The sequence below is a fragment of the Mustela nigripes genome, chromosome 5 (assembly GCF_022355385.1).
Source record: "Mustela nigripes isolate SB6536 chromosome 5, MUSNIG.SB6536, whole genome shotgun sequence".
Taxonomy (NCBI): Eukaryota; Metazoa; Chordata; class Mammalia; order Carnivora; family Mustelidae; genus Mustela; species Mustela nigripes.
In genome coordinates, this window is record NC_081561.1 from 146,462,460 (window position 1) to 146,479,453 (window position 16,994).

A 16,994-nucleotide genomic window follows, 5' to 3' on the forward strand; every position below is an offset into this window, starting at 1 on the left:
ATTGAGCCACCCAGGCGCCCCTGAAAACCTACTTGGCTTGCTGATCACTTCCTCTTTCTTTCTTTCTCTTTCTTTCTTTCTTTTTTTGAAGATTTTATTTATTTATTTGACCGAGAGACAGGGCGAGAGGGAACACAAGCAGAGGGAGTAGGAGAGGGAGAAGCAGGCTTCCCGCTGGGCAGGGAGCGGGATGCGGGGCTGGATCCCAGGAGGCTGGGATCCTGACCGGAGCAGAAGGCAGAGGCTTAACAACTGAGCCACCCAGGAGCCCCCACTTCCTGTTTCTTAACCTTACTTTGCATCACTTGTATTTCCATTGGAAGCAAGAGTTGCTCACATTAATGATAATAATGATAATAGTGGCATAATCTTCCCTGAACGCAAATACAGGCAGGCGTGGAGATCCTAGCTCCCTGCAGGGGCAGGTGTGGGCGTCCCACTCCTTAGGGGGAGGACAGTCCTCCTCGCCTTTCCAAGAGCAGATGCTTCCCTAGAAGGCAGATGTGGCAGCCACGGAGGTGTCAGTGGAGAAGAAGAGAGTTCTTCCTGTTGTCTTTCCAAGGGGTATTTTCCTGGCCATGTGGCAGCGAGAGGATTATTCCCGAGGTGGGGGAAACACTTACTGCAATAAGAAATCAAGCCAGAGTTTAAGCCACTGTAAGAAGAAAAGCTGTGCCAGTCCGGAGGAGGGAAGCCAGGCCGGGTGCCGAGCCTGCAGCAGATGGGCCGGGGACCCCGCTGGGCCCTCTGCCCCCAACCCGCTGAGCCCCCACTGCACTGCCCCTCCCCCACATGTCTCTGCTCCCTCTGCCCTGCTCCCGCTCTGCTCGCCTCCACCTCCACAAGACACATGCTGTCCCCAGTTCATTTGCTGCACCAGTTCTCAGAACACGCCAGAGAAAGTTCACGCTCAATCGTAATTCTTTCTAGCGGCCCCAAACTTACTTGATGGTGGAACTTTCTAGTTTTTTGTTTTGTTTTGTTTTGTTTTTGTTTTTTTTTTTTTGTTTTTAAGGTACAACTCTGATGAGACAACAGGCTTTAAGAGAAGCTGAATTCGTTGGATTCCCTTTCTAAGCCTCCTCGTCCTTAAATGAGAGCATCATAGTTGCTTTTGGGGGGATTCCAGGAGACGGTAGAGCGCTCTGATGTCTGCTTTGTCCTCTGCGCCTCCCTTGTCCACTTCCACTTCTGGGGAGGGCGGTGATGCAGGCAGGGGCAGAGGTGTTTGCCTTGAGTCTCCTTTCTGGAGCGTGGCCTTTGTGTTGGAAGACAGTGGCTCGGGAGGACACCTGCTGCGGCGAAGAACAGAGCCTCGGTGGGGGAGAAGCCGACCAGAAGGAGAGGAAACTCTGAGCTTGAGGTCCCTTGGGGTCTGGGGCTCTCCCAGTGCAGCTGGATCCCTTCCTTGCAGGAGGAGGGGCTACCACTTGTCTTGTGGCCCTGAAGGTAGGTTGTTTCCTTTGTGTTTGGGGAGTGTGCTGTGAGGGGACCCTTCCCCTCTCCTATGGGGCTTGCCCCGCCTGAGTCAGCCTCGGGCCTTTCACGGCCATGATTCTGTGAAAAAGAGCTATTTGGGACTAATCTCCAAGGAGGGACATACTTTATTTTTTTCCCCTTTCATTGTCACTTTCCAAGAAAGGAGGTAGGGTGGGAGTCACCTCCCTAATGAATTCAGTCCTAGAGTATGAAGCTGGATGACCGGCTATCGACGCAAAGGAAAGATCTCCTGCCCCTGGTGGAAGGTTGAACCAATGCCCCAGCCATCATGATTTCACGAGGCCAAAAACTCGGTAACTCAGAAGGCTTAGCAAATGGGGTGTTTTAATGCATGCTTTTTCTAGTTAATTCAAGGGCAAGCAGTTAAATATTTTTTTTTTAAAGGTTTTGAGACAGAGAACGTGAGAGAGAGAGCGAGCGAGAGCACAAACAGGGGAGGGCGGCAGAGGGAGAAGCAGGCTCCCTGCTGAGCAGAGAGCCCAGTGCGGAACTCGATCTCAGGACCCTGGGATCATGACCTGAGTTGAAGGCAGAGGCTTCACTGATGGAGCCCCCCAGGCACCCCTGGCCTATTATGTTATTTTCTTGATGTATATTAATTGAATCCATGTGTCTTAGTTTTTCCATATGCTAAAATGTTTGGGTTTTTCCCCTAATGACTAAGCGTTCACCGCACACTGAGAGGATCATTCTGAGCAAGACGTCTACCTGATCAGTGGTACCGGCAACTGAAAGGCTAGACATTATGTGATTATGCATAGGACCAAGTAAAAAGGTGGAAGATTGTGTTTCAAATTAGTTCCTGATTTTCTTTTCTGGTCAGTTTCCTTTTTCTCCTCCATGTCACTCAAGGAAAAGTCTACATCTGTGGGCAGTGGGCGGGAGACTTCTGCTCTGACAGCGAGAGGAGGGCAGAGAGTTCACAGAACAGCACTTCTGGGTGGTTTCTGCTGCATTAGGCTTCCGTATCCTTCTTCTTCTTTTTAAGATTTTATTTATTCATTTGAAAGAGTGAGCACAAGCAGGCAGAGCAGGGGCAGAGGGAGAAGCAGGCTCCCCGCTGAGCAGCGAGCCCAACATGGGACTTGATCCGGAGAGCCTGAGATCACGACCTGAGCCGAAGGCAGACGCTTACTCAACTGAGCCACGCGGGGGTCCCAAACTTTGGTATTCTGATGAGAACAGCAGCAGGTGTGGATACTTGGAACGTGTTTAGGAATCATCTTGTTAACTATGCGAGATTTTCAGGTCTACAAATGTGTAGTTTCACCTCTCTGGGAAGGCCGGGGCAGGTGCACAGAAAGTAATGGCAAAGCAGCAGAGGCTTCAGGGAGATGAAGCCGTCGATTCTAAACCCAAGGAAACCTCGTGCGTGCCCTGCCTTCTGCTCCGAATTCCCTCCTTCCACCTTGCACACATTAAGTGCCCACATTAAATGCATGTTTGCTTGATAAGTGTTGCTCTTCAGGGTTTTTTTTAGCTTCAGGACATAGATTCATTGGAGAAACGTTCCTCTCCTCAAAGCTCTCAAGTTACAGAAGATTGATGGAAAAATCAGAAGTGTGTGTAATTAAGGATTCAAATTAAGATCAGCTCTACGGAGTACCAATCTGCAACTTGAGTTACCAAATAGGTTTATGGATATATTAATTCGTGAAATTCATTTTAACACAGTCAACATTTTATTCGGTTTCACAGGAAATGAATACTTTAACAAAAATCCTATCTTCGACACATACAGTGCTACACACGCTGAGGGCATTCCGTTAGTGAGAGTTGGTGGTGCAGGAGAAGTCCATTTTAGAGGCTGTCTACACTTCTGTCCAATTAACAAGGCTGTGGACTCTCATATTTAACAATGTAACAGGTCTTTATTCCAGGAAACATTTATTTTGTTAATGCCCAAATTTAGTTCTAATATGTTTGTGGTAGTGTGCATCTATGGATACAAATGAACTTCTAACTTTCTGGTCTCAAATATTGACCATTCGCCTGCCCACCTGTTGGTAACCAGGGATAGTCAAATAAACACAATTTCTTGAAGCTGTCAAGATAAAGCCATGTGTATACTTATTGTGATACACAGATGATGTGAGGTTTTACCGACTTCTTTAACCGTCTTCTCTACCGGAACAGAGAATCCCAACACTTAGACACATAAGCATGCCCACAATGGGAGCCCTTCCTGCTCTTGACCAAGAGAATCCGGATGGTTCTGGGGGCCCCTGGAGGCCAGGGAAGTTATTTCAGGAGTCTTAGAGCCAGCATTCGGGGGCCACTAGCTTTGTAATCTGAAGGACTCGATCTAAAAGACTAGTTCCTCCCAAATAGTCTTCGAGCCTTTAAAATTATACAATGGAGTTAATAAATCATGTTACACAATTTAATGTATTTTGTCTCATCCTTTCTGCTAGGAAATAGCTGAAGCAGACACACCACATCTCGCCAAAGTGAACTTGGGGTCTTCCACGCAGACACACTCTGACGGAGCCATGGCCCCGCCTCCTCAACAAAGCATCTCTTCCCTTCCCCCCAAATGACAGCAAATGATAAACGTGAAAAGGGATATTTTAAAAACTCTGTATTCAATTATTCACACCAAAGGATATCCATTAAAATTATGAACATCTCTACATATATTTCATGTATCATACATATATATACTTTGTATGTATAGTTACATATCGACAAAAAATTTCTGGCTGTCCTAAGCATGTAAGTAAAATCAAAGCTCCATTTTGCAGTGTCACACCCATATATGCATATATACCGGCAGTTTGAATTATGAATTTATTTACAACGTGCCTCGGTTATAATAAATGATTACTGCTCTATTATACAAACGTAACGGTAAAGGTTTCTTTCAATACAAAGACTGCAAATGAATACATGAAAAATTACACACATGTACAATATTTATAATTTATAAATGCAAAGTTAAGACCTCTTTAAATTATTGCGCTTGTGCATTTTACAAAGATTTTTTATATGTCATACATATAAAATAATTGTTTTGTTTGCTAACTCATCAACTACAACGAAATCGGATATTATTAACTTGAAATCTTTTCTCCTTCCAAAAGAGAGCCCACTACAATGTTGGTGGTAGAGCCATCAGCTCTACAAGTCGGTCTGTTAAGTGCACTGTATTTTGGACAGCTTATAACCCATCTTACACCTTAGCAGCATGGGGTCAGCAAGATCACAGCTGGCAAACCCGGGGGATAACTGAACTAGGTAGGGATATAGGATTCTTTTGTTCCTACAGAAAGCCACCTTTCCTTTTCAGAAAGATTCAAGATGCTGCCTATCTCTAAGTTTTAATAACTTTCACAGTGTTTGGGCAAGCACAGGATTTCACATGGGTCACTGTGTTGGGTCAGGTGAATAGGTCCGGGCATTGTCTAGAAATACCTTCTCCAGATCAATCTGTTGACCTTTCCATGTGCACACCAAAGGCATGTGTAGAACATACACCATACACGAGATCGTATGGGAAATAATGCTCCCCTGTGGCATTTACATTGGCTGTTGAAGAGATGGCACAGGACTGCTTATTATTCAAGTGCCTAAAGGAAAAACAAACGCTGCAACACTCATGGTCTCATCATATTTCAGGTGAGCTGAAGGGCCAGGTAATACTTCGCAACCCTCCCTTGCAGCAGGAATGAAAGCCTTCCATTTACACTTCTGCACACACAGTACCTCAGGCTACCAGCTGGCAGTGGGCACGTGTATAAACTGACTTCTCTACTTGACACATCGCATTCAGCTCTTAACCGGCAGGCCAGGTCCTCCGACGACAGCGACCCAGCAGCGGCACACACGGGTCTGCACGCGTTCAGCAACCGATTGCTCACGCTCGCTTTAAAGCAAGGTCCGGCGATGCGAGAGGCAAACGGCACTGCTGTCCGCTGCGGGGCTGAAGAGGGGGAGCGTCGGAGCGGGCGGGTGAAGACAGTGATGCTTCTTGGAATCAGAAATAGCATGTCTGGGAAACATTAATGTCTTTCTCTTTATCACACCCCTTCACTTTAGAACCAGACCACCACTGAAACTTCTTTCCTTCTTTTCTGCTATTTCTACCATCACAGAAATGCGTCTAATGCTTCAGACGACCAAAATATCCGGGACAAAAAAAGACAAAATCCAGAAAGGGTATAGTGCTGCTTTGGGAATCACTAATTGAAACTTAAGATTAAGTGCTTAAAGAAATGGGCAGAATGTGTATCAGGGTAAACACCTGTGCAAAGATTGAACAGAATAGCCATGCACTGCTGACAGGCAGGGGCCAAGAACCGACGGCATACTCCGCTAGGCTACATTCTACAGAATTTAAAGTCAGGCAATAAAAGGGATACATTAATGTGACTTAGTGAGTAAGTCTTTAAAGAATTAAACCCTAAATAAAATCAGCAAAGTGTAGAAAGCAAACACATGTCTGAAATAGATAAAGGTCAGAAGTGATTTTCAAAATCTAAATCATGCATAGGTACCTGAAACCCAAAAAAATCACACCCGCTGTAACTGTGTCACAGTTCTTGGAAGTTCTTGCAAAAAAGATGACATCTGAACAGTTCACTGCTTCTAGTCATCAGAATGACATCAAATAAAGGACAGGATTCTGACAGGAGAGAATGGCCCTATCCACTCGGTTTGATCCAATTACCATGGATATGTCCCTTTAGATGTTTTTAGTTCTAGTTAAGCAAGAAAAGCAAAATGATAAATATATGAACAAGGTAATAAAATTATAGTATTTAAAATAAAGGCACAGGCCAAGGCATGGTGAATAATTTAGTTCCGTTAAAGCTCAAACCTTAATTTTGAGTTAAAAGACCAGAAACATAATATTCAAACTAAATCTATTAAAAATCCAGGGAGCTAAGGTTTTATGCGTCTATGTGTGTCCTGTACAGACACAGCTAGTGTGCCCAAACGTACCAGTAAAGCAAAGTCACTGAGACTATACAAAACTTAAAAAAAATCTAAAGCTATCTGAAAAGCATGCTAAGAAGAGGAAACCTACACTGGACAAATCCTGTTTCAAAGTAGTTCTGTTTGCGTCGTCGTGAGAAAAGTCACCTCCAGTGGCACCCCATCCTTCCAGCGGAGGGACGAGTCCGGATGAGGACGGCTATGGTAAGCTGCTCTGCGTGGTCTCTCTCCCATGACCGCTTCTGATGAGCCCCGTGGGGATAACGAGAGCTGGGCAATGGATCTCAGTTCTGCCCCAGGAAAAGGGCCGTTTTTGAGAATTACTTTCCACCTCCATTTTATTTAAAATCATTCATTAAGTCAAAGTCACCTACTAATTAATAAGATGCTTGCAATTTTTAGAGTTTTATTCCTCTGCCTACATTCAGTATTTCGTGTTGCTGGCATGCATTTCCAAGAAAATTTCTAGCTAAAAATTTTATTCACTGTCTCTGGGAATTTAATGAAATAATTGCATTTGACAATAAAATTGTGTCTGTTATAAATCAGCACAACCAATAAAAACTTCCACAAATTGAACAGCTGGCTACCAAATTTATACCGAATGGGGAAATTTGGGCCCAATATAAAATGCTGCCTTCATGAGAAACTCGTCAAAACCTTTGGTAATAAAAACCATCTGCCTTTTCAAGAAAAGATCTGGGAAAAAGATGAGAACAGAACTCAAAAGTTTGTCTGCTAAGTATATCTGCCCCAATACAAAAATACTGCTAACTGCATGTTTTCCAAAGCAAATTATTGACTAAATAACACCGCATCTTGAGCCTATTTATGCTAAATGATTCCTAACTAGATCTTAAGAATATTGACAGTTTACATTAGAATACAGTCCTTCCTTTGTTCGAACTTTGCTTTGATTATGACAATATATCAAGAGAAATCAACCAACCCATAAACCCATGAATGTTTCTTTGGAAAACTGTTCCAGGTACAAGGTCAATAATATAAGACAGCTCTATCAAAATAAGAGAATTTTTGGTAGTAATTTTAGAAAAGGAATCTTAAAAAGCAAAAATAGCCATGAGGTTCCCTCCCCTCAGGACTGTTTCCTACATCAAAAAGCAAAATTCATGCATTTGTTTAAGATCTGTTTAATTAAACAGTCTCCAGTGGTATTTCGAGTCAGTCGAGTTCCAATACATGACCATACTAACTCTTGGGACTGAAATTTGATTGGGTGGGTCCAGTTTCATAAACCTGAGCGCAGAAAAACATGCAACATTTTAGAATTCAATTCTATAAATGCACTAACATGAAAAAAGGACTTTTCTGCTCACATTTTCCAACACAAAGAAATCGGGTTTTGAAGAATGGGGCCGACTTTTACTTTCTGCAGATGCATTTGCATCTCTATCCTTTATACACATGTACTTCCGTAGGTGTGTGTCAAGCCACGGTGGTATTTCTCTCTTTAGATCTTTCATTTTATCTCATATGGTATAACCATAAGAGCGAGTGGAGTGCCAGGGAGGGAAGATGGCAACTTTCAGAAGCCCAGAGGGAAACTGAACACATAGTGTTAGTTTTAAAATAAGAACAATGTTTCTATGTACCTAACTCTGCTACAACTTAAGTCATGTTGTAGGAACATGTGATTTCTTTTTGCAAAAACCATATGGATAACAATGTGTACAGTACTGAATATGTAAAAGCATTATTTTAAAATTTTATTTGATCAAAAGTAATATTCCAGTTTCCTGCCAAGTGAACAGCAGATAAGCTGTTTGTTACGGATCTGCTGATCACTTCTTGAGACTCTAGTTCTCTCAGTCCTTCAGGTCAGGACTAAACACAGCTCTGGAGGTGACCTTGCCATTGTGCTAAGATCTCAACAGCTTTCGTGTGCACCAGAAGTAACTGGCTTATAATCCTTGCAGGAAGGGGTCCAGACCTCTACTTTTGTGTGGGTTTTTGTTTTTTTTTTTTTTTCCCCGAACACTTACATTGTAGAGTAATATTAGTCTACAAAAATTATACAGAAGACTGTCCAAACTATAGGTTTGGATGTAGACACTTGATACTGGAGCAGAGGAGAGAGAACAGAACCGCGCCACGATGCGTTCGCACTGTGTTCTCCTCCCTCCCGTCGTGGACAGAGCACTTGGGAAGCGTGACCGGGGAGCACAAAGCGGGGGCCAGACCGGGGGATGGGTGCAGCAGAGCAAAGTAAAAATTACACAAGACTTAAATTGTATGGTTTAATTTGGTTTTAAGAGAAATGTATGGTATTTTAATTAAATAATTCATAGAATAAACCTCTCACTTTGAATGTGAGTCTAAAATTTTGCAATGACACCAAGTGAAAATATAAAGAAATCATTATTAAAATTCACATTTGACATCCCGTAAGACCTGTTAAGAACAATTCATATGCCTGGCTTATTTTTGTTGTTGTTGCTCTTTATGCAAAGGGTTTAGAAAACGTGCCTACAATGAAGGAAACAAAAAATAAAAAAACATTCTTTGACATATTTTGAACTGATACTTGGAGTTCTGAGATTTATTCTGATGTGTATCTGCATCTCTTCTCAAGAGGATAGAAGGGCTACTTCCTTTAGTGCAAATCTACTCATCCAAGCCCCTTAGTATAAACTTGAAGAACACACTTTTCGTCCACCTCGCTTTTCATTCATGAGGCTCTGAAACAGGAATCTAGTTTCCATCACTGATTGCAGAAAGACACTTACTGTCACCTCAGTGACGCTTGTCCCGAGGCTGCCCGCTATAATTCACGCTAATTACGAGTAGGTCACACACAAACATTCACAACAGTAATGTGTAAAAATTCCTATTTATAACCAACAACATCAAAGCAACATTGGTGTTTAAGCCAAAGCACAATACCATAATAGTACCATGTTAACCCCTCCCTAGAAAGATACAGTGGAAAAGTACCCCCTTCTGAGTAATTCTCGTCCGTGTCCACTAAGGCCTCGGCCACGCGCGCCTGTTAGAAGAGGCCAGTTCACGGCTCAGACGGAGCCCCCGGGGCGGCCACGGGGGGGTCCTGGGCGGTCACGGTCTCCGGCGCGTCACAGGGGAGCCTGGCGGGGAGTCATCGGCTTGACGTGTTCTCCGGATGCCACCTTCTTCGAGAGGCTTGTGCCCGAGTCACCCGGTGTAGGTTTCCCCCACGAAAAGAAAAGGAAGAAAAGTCAAGGAAGCGGGACGAGCAGGTGTAGGCGCGGCGGCTCGCGGGGCCTCAGTCGTCGACCTTCACGGGCAGCTTCTCCGAGGGCCCGGGGGCCGCGGGCCGGGATGAGGCCCACACGGCGCTCTCCTCCCCTCGGATCACCTTCTCCCACTGGCTGAGGTTGTTCCTAAGGATAAAAGATGCGGGGACAAGGGTGTTTAAAAAAGGATTTCGGGCCGGTCTCCATCATTCATCGCATCCCCCACCGCATGAGGCGTAGCTGAGCACCGTGGCCTTCTGGCACCTTTTTTTTTTTTTTTTTTTTTTTATTTTTTTTTTTTTTTTTGACAGACAGAGAGCACAAGTAGGCAGAGAGGCAGGCAGAGAGAGCAGGGGGAAGCAGGCTCCCTGCTGAGCAGAGAGCCCGATGCGGGGCTCAGTCCCAGGACCCTGGGATCATGACCCAAGCTGAAGGCAGAGGCTTAACCCACGGAGCCACCCAGGTGCCCCTTCTGGCACCTTTCTGAGGCCAACAATGAGCAGCCGCTGGGAGGGGCAGGGTCCCAGCGAGGCTCCCTGATGAGGTCCCGCAGCTCATTTCTGCAGCAGAGCCTGCAGCCAGCAAAGATTGGGGGCCTGGGGGGTTGGGAACCTTGTCCCAGGAGCTCCAGGCGACGGGGCAACCGCTGAGCTCAGCTCAGGACATACCATTTCATAATCAGTGAGGAAGGAGGGCCTGGGAAGGGGCCCAAGCCACAGGGTGTCCTATCCAGAGGCACGGCGGCTAATGGAGACGAAGGGAACCCCGGTGGCAAGAACGTTCGGCCGCAGCACTGACAGCCAGGAGCTCCCCCTGTGCAGGTGGACGCAGTGTGCCACTTGGGGTCCCTGCCACCTCATACCGGAAACTGGGGAGTAGCCTTATTTTGAACACTGTCATATATAGAAAGTCACTGTAAGTTACATGCAGTACCAACGTTAGGAATTTCTTTGTTGCGGTAAAGGCATCTTTCTGCCCTGGCACCTTGTGGTCTCAGACTCAGCCTGCTCGTCCCCCTGTCCATCGGTTTTTCTCTCTCCAAATCTGCGGTTCAAATGCTATGGGCATCCTGATCTCCATGAACAGAGTGACCACCGCCCCCGCCCCATCTGGCTGACCAGGCAGAGATCTCACCAACACTTCCCACCTCGGACCTTGCTTTCTTAGACACAAAGCCAAAATCAGAAGGGAACCTTGCACTGGCAAACACAAAATTCATACAAAGCATGTACAATGCAAAGCACCTCTGGATGAAAGAAATCTCTCAGTTGTATCCTAAAAATGGAGTAATTTTAGCTTCTGTGTCATATTACCACATATTATTTGCCCAGAGCCTAAAGAGATTTTTGATATACTGGAAAATAGACACTAAACTGATTTTGCCATGTTTCCTTAGACACCAACAAGACACGAACTTTTTTTAAGTGTTAGTAAGATTAAAATGGCCTTTAAGAGATTCTGTGGTTCAGCCAAGCACAATGAAGCGAAGACGCATGCAGTCTGCTGGGACGGAGGAGTCCGTATCCTCCCGCAAGCACTCATTCCGCTAGCTCTGGATAGTTCACGGAAAATACAGGTAATTTTTAAATAGGAAAGGACTGTTGACTGTTACCTACGATTTTGTTTGTAATGACATGGATTTTGATATCGACATTTGTCTTTGGTGGGGCACTGACTTTTCCAACCCAGTTCCATTAGGAATGAGTTCCAGCTCGTACTCCACACTGTCCACATGGCTTAGCCCGGAGGTAATAAGATGACACTGTGATGCGCTAGCTGCGGAGCAAGGTCAGTGACCGCTCACGCAATCAGCTGGGGTGCTATGTCCACTCCCCAAGAGCAGAGAAGAGAAACCATCACTTCCATAGGAAAAAAAAACATGGGGGCTTAAGTGGGTAGGAGAAGAATCAATGAAACAAGATGGGATTGGGAGGGAGACAAACCATAAGTGACTCTTAATCTCACAAAACAAACTGAGGGTTGCTGGGGGGGGGGGGGGTTTGGGGGAAGGGGGTGGGATTATGGACATTGGGGAGGGTATGTGCTTTGGGGAGTGCTGTGAAGTGTGTAAACCTGGTGATTCACAGACCTGTGCCCCTGGGGATAAAAATATATGTTTATAAAAAATAAAAAATTAATTAAAAAAAAAAACAGGATCTTTTCCCCCCATCTCCCTCCTCACTGGTTTTCTTTATTTTCCTCATGATTCACGAAATACGTTTCAACAACAGAGGGTGGGGTATACCAAAGGCCTGGGATTTGTTTAAAATCCCACATCTGTTCTCTCCCGGACTGTGTGCCCACCCAACCCCCAAGGGTGCTCTGGGACTAAATAGTTAGAAAAACCAGCGGGACGCCAGGTCTCTTGCAGAAAAGCGGCACATATGGCTGCTCTGCTCATTGCCCTTTGACTTCCCCAGAGGGAAATTCTTTTCAAAGTAACATGAAAATCTTAAAAAAAATTCCAGTGTTTGTAGCTTAGCGCATCCCTCAAAAGCCATGGGAAAAGAATGCAGGGGAGTCGGAAGCTGGGAAGGATGAGAGGGGGCTCATCCCTCTTTGGGAAGAAACTAAAACTCACCGAGAAAGAAGGTCCCCGTGAAGGCTTCCCCCTCCTCCCCCTCCTCCTCCACACGACGCGGGGTCAAGCTGAGCCCGTCCCCAGCAAGCAGCCCTGAGCACACATTACGGGGCTGTCTTTTTAAAAACACGTTGGGCGTGCATCCCCGGATCCTACCAAAACAGAAACCAGACACCTTCCTGCTCCTTTTTTGTGAATGAAGGACTTTACGAACACCCTTAACGTGGCCTTGTTCCCAAGGCAAACGCAGCCCACGAAATGACATCCGTGTGGACCGCGGGAGAGGAACATCCAGCAGAGTCTTCCTCTTCCTGCGGCGCCCCAGCCCCGTCCCAGCCCGGCCGGGCGGTGGTACGTACCTGCAGGCTTTGAGGAGCGGCTCGGTGGGCGGGAAGATCTGCGTGAGCGTGGTGTAGCAGGGGATGGCCACGGCGTTGTAGAAGCCCAGCTGCCCCGCGCGGAGCCACGCACAAGACACAAAAGGGTACGTTAGCAACAACCTCTCAGCTGGGGCTTCCATTCTCAACCCTAACTGTAACATACTCTAGTCCTGTCCCCTGATAGCTAGGCTCCATGAACACAGCTGCCGGTGCCTTTAAAAATGCCTTAAAATACATCCTCGAAATAACACACGCAAAAAGTTGTTCATCCCAAGCCCAAGTTCAACATTCAATGAGATTCCATTTATAGATCAGTCAAGTGGTGATTCAAGCCCTGTTCTTGTCGCTGGTCAAAGTTTTCTACCACGGACATTTCAGAGTCGACCTGCCCTTCTTCTCCAGCTCAGAGTTCGGGAATGGGTGCGGGTGTTTCACGGGCTTGCTGCCCTGGCTGGGGGACCTCGCGCGGCCTCCCGGGACTTTCTTCCTCCCCACTCCCTGTTCTCGACCTCCAACAAATCTCACGGACCTATCCACGTTCTCTCATGTCACAGCTCTCTTAATATGCTCCGTTTCACAGTTTGTCAGCTGTGGTAGTTTAAAAAATATATTAAATGGCATTTTATTAGGAATTTCAAGCCACAGTAAATGCTGCTGGCCCAGACAGGCCTCCGGAAGGCTGGATACAAACGGCCCGTAGGCGGTCAGCAGAGAATGCAGATGGTCCAGCTACAGTAACAGCCCGAGTGGCTGACACCGTGGATAAGACATGACGGGCTCTCTGGATGGGGGACCCCCAAACCAGGGCTTCCCAATTTCTCTAAAAAACTGAACTTCAGGGAGATGCACCAAAGGATACAGAAGAAGGGAGTCTCCCAAGTCCCTTTCTGCGTTCTCCTGTGGCGGAGTCTATCACCACAGTCACCTTCTTAGCATAATGCCTATGCACGCCTCTCTTTGACTTTGTAAGTCAACACAGAGACGTCTCTTATTTCAATATTTTAGCAGATATCATGGAGCAGAAGATCTCGAGAAAGAAATCTTGGAAAGTAGAGTATTTTCCTATTATGGAAAGAACATTTTAATGGTAGTCGCAGTTCAGAAGTAATACAGCTGGCAAAATATTAGCCGATCACAGAGATATTTTATTTAAAACTCACTCATACTATAAACGGATCTGCAATTTTGGCAAAACCCCAAACTCTTCTCTTAATTAAAAGGCGTTAGAACAGAGCATGTCCTCTAATGGCATTTCCCGCTCTCCTGTGTGCTCTGTTGGAGTGACAGCTTAACTATCTAGAAAGAACTTTGTTACATCTCTATCTTAAGCCATATGGCAAGATAAGTTTCAAAAGAATTAACAAGTCACATATAAGGATGGAAGGGAGAGTAACTGAAGAGGAGTGAATGTGTATACAACCACGCAGCTGGACAGGAACTTCACAGTAGGACGTGGTTAGCAGACGCCAGGCAGGGAAGACAGAGCTCTGTGAGCATATATATGGGAAAGTTCCATAAACAACAGTAACAAGAAAGTAAACTGCAAGAACCGCAGGCACCAGGCACGTGGGGCTGGGCACGCTGGTGCGTGTTCCGTAGGGAAGGAACGGGGAGGGCCCGCTGGGCCGCGGCGGCGGCGGGGAACGGGAGCGCACCGAGAACCGCGGGCCCTGAGCGGGAGAAAACCACGTGGCCCTTCTCCGTGCCGACGTTTCCAAGAACTGTGGACTTGCCTCAACTTTGTTATGAATAGTGAATAAATCAACTTTAATTAAAATAGGGAAGCTTGAGAACTTAATCCAAAACCATCATCCTGTGAATTTTCTAAAACGTTTTCTAAATGAAATCCTATAATTATTTGTCCATAACTAACTTCCCTGTTATGGTATTAGAAGTTTGGTAGTTTAAAAAGACTATAATCTGAGAAACAGATCATACCACACACGCAAAACGGACGGGCACGAGAGCTGTCAAAACATTGACATAAATCATGTGGTAAGACTTGCAAAACTAATAATTAATATCAACCGTTGGTCAGACAAAACGCAAAATGTACTAAAATACCAAGCATTGTTTGCTAGGAAAAGTGGGCCTGGTGAGAATCTCTATAATGTTACTCTCTAAAAAATAACTGCACGTTCAGTGACAAAAGCCTTTCTGCTTGTTAAAGACACTAATAATTCCAACTCATCCATCCCTCTGTTTCAAGCCGTCGCTGCCGTGACTCCATCTGCAGAAGGAGCTGATGGCATGGGTAGCTGTGGCTTCTTTAAACCCAACTATGATTTCTGATCCTGGCCTTCCTGTCCCCAAACTCCATCTAAACACAGAAGGGTCCAAGTGGTCCTGGGTTCTATGAGATGGCATATACGTTGAATTTACGTGTGATTTTTATGACTGCCTTAAATTATTCGACTTTTCGACAGAACCCATACCTGGCCTTGTGGGACCTCATCCTTCTTGTCTCTGTCCATCATGGGAATAGGCTGTATCCCCAGCTTCTTCATCTCATCACCCTAAGAGAAGTGGAAAAAACCAAGCTTTGTCAACTCATAAACAGCTCTCAAGAGTTGGTATTAATGAGTTGTTCCCCTCATTCATTAATTTTCTCCACAATGGATAATGTTTTTGTTTAGTTAACCCCAACATATGTCAAAACAATAAAAACAACGTATCATTGTTTGGTTTTTATCCCATGTTATTCTCAACTGAATTACCAGGAGCACAGCATCTCTCGCGGTTTCACTGCACAGAAGTTAAGGAAAGTCGTGACCGGAGGAGACCGACAGAACAGTGAGGACAAAGGAGAGCAAGAATGGAAGATCTCATGCTCTTTTCTCACTTATTCTTCAAATGAATGTTCGTGGGCGCTGAGTGGGCTAAGGCGAGGCTTTAGAGAGAAATACTGTATATCGAGAATGGTCTGCTAAAACGTGTGAGTGAAGATACAGTGCAATCGGCTACACATCACCGTACAGGATATACTCACAGATGTTTATTGAAGATTTTCTATCTTCAATAGAAAGGCTCTGGGATAGGTAACAAGCAAATATTTCATTTAATCTTCATGAAATACTAGGAGCTCTATATATTGTTATCCACACTGTACAGATTTTAAATTATCTTCCTCTTTTTAGTACTTTGTTAAAGATGGCTAAAATCTTCTTTCTCAACATACCTCAACTTTTACCTTCCTACCCCGCTATTCCCTCACATTTATTCATTATTCAATTGTTTTAATTATTTCACAATCATGCTTATTTTTAGAAATCAGAGGTACAGAACTAAAAACATCCTAGATTTGCTAAAGTAGGTCCAAAATAAATGATGAGGAGCCCCACGAAGGGTTCGATTGCAGGACGGAGGCCAAGCGCAGAGGGCAGGGATCCCCACGGAGGGTTCTACTGCAGGGCGGAGGCACCTGAGTACAGCTTCTGCTCCAATGTTACCACTTTAAATATTAACTCAGTGGCTCTCAAACTTCTTTTCCTTTTCTAAGTGAGTGAAATTACACAGGCCCCTGCTCAAGGCTATCAGAAGCCCCATAAGTAAAAAGACTGAATGAATAAAGATTTGACTATGTACAGTTCTCACAAATAAGATCAAGGCTACCGAGGAGAGCAGTGCAGTGCTGCAGAGTACGCATCCCAGGGAGATCCGGCCCAGTGTGGGGCTGGCAGAGGAAGCTGCAGAGGGCAGGGCGGGGGTTGGGGGGTCGCGAAGCTGACCTAGATGGCTGTGAGAGGGACTTGACTCAGGGAATCCAGAGGGGCTGAGACGTGGAATAGCCTGGTGAGGCTAGGGGTTTTGGAGGTCAAGTTCGTGATTTTTGTCTTTATCACAACAGCATGGAGGGACAGACTGGGAATAGACTTAGAGCCATCCCCAGCCTGCAGACGTGACAACGGAGGCCCACAGAAGAGTCACAAAGCAGGTCTGGGGTTTGATCCCAACTGCTACACAGGACGCCCATCTCCAGCACCAGGACATCAAAGAGCGCACTCTGTGTGACTGTTAGTCTACCTCTAAAAGAAAAGGCAGGGAGAGGGGGTAGGCGGTGGGGACAGAGATGGGACACAGCGGACATCTGGGAGGTGAGCCGGCAAGACGCAGTGGTCATGATCTCTGCTTCCTCCCATGGACTGCGAGGTCCCTGAAGACGGTGTCCAGGAGCACTGTCGGAGCTTAATCAAATCTTTGTGCACTGTTTAATCAGTGCAGAATAGAGAGGGAAAAATCTACATAATATATGTCTCATTTTGATTCATATTTTAGAATACAAATACAGCTGTGAAAGTATGAATTATATCAGTTAAATTATTTGCAAAACAATATGCTAACTTCAGACCAGTTCTCCGTGTG

The 16,994-nt window shown here is 45.4% G+C and overlaps 1 protein-coding gene across 3 annotated transcripts in view; it reads right to left on the reverse strand.

Annotated features, from left to right (window-relative positions):
- Nucleotides 1-4,066: 4,066 nt before the first annotated feature.
- PDE10A (phosphodiesterase 10A) overlaps nt 4,067-16,994 on the reverse strand; it is a 565,247-nt gene continuing 552,319 nt past the window's right edge. For all 3 annotated transcript variants that reach the window (XM_059401406.1, XM_059401405.1, XM_059401404.1), the window contains 3 exons: nt 15,068-15,148; nt 12,612-12,700; nt 4,067-9,818 (listed from right to left, as the gene is read on the reverse strand). In XM_059401406.1, coding sequence (XP_059257389.1) covers nt 9,701-9,818; nt 12,612-12,700; nt 15,068-15,148 — 288 coding nt within the window. In that variant the 3' untranslated portion in view covers nt 4,067-9,700. The remainder of the gene's footprint in view (nt 9,819-12,611; nt 12,701-15,067; nt 15,149-16,994) is intronic.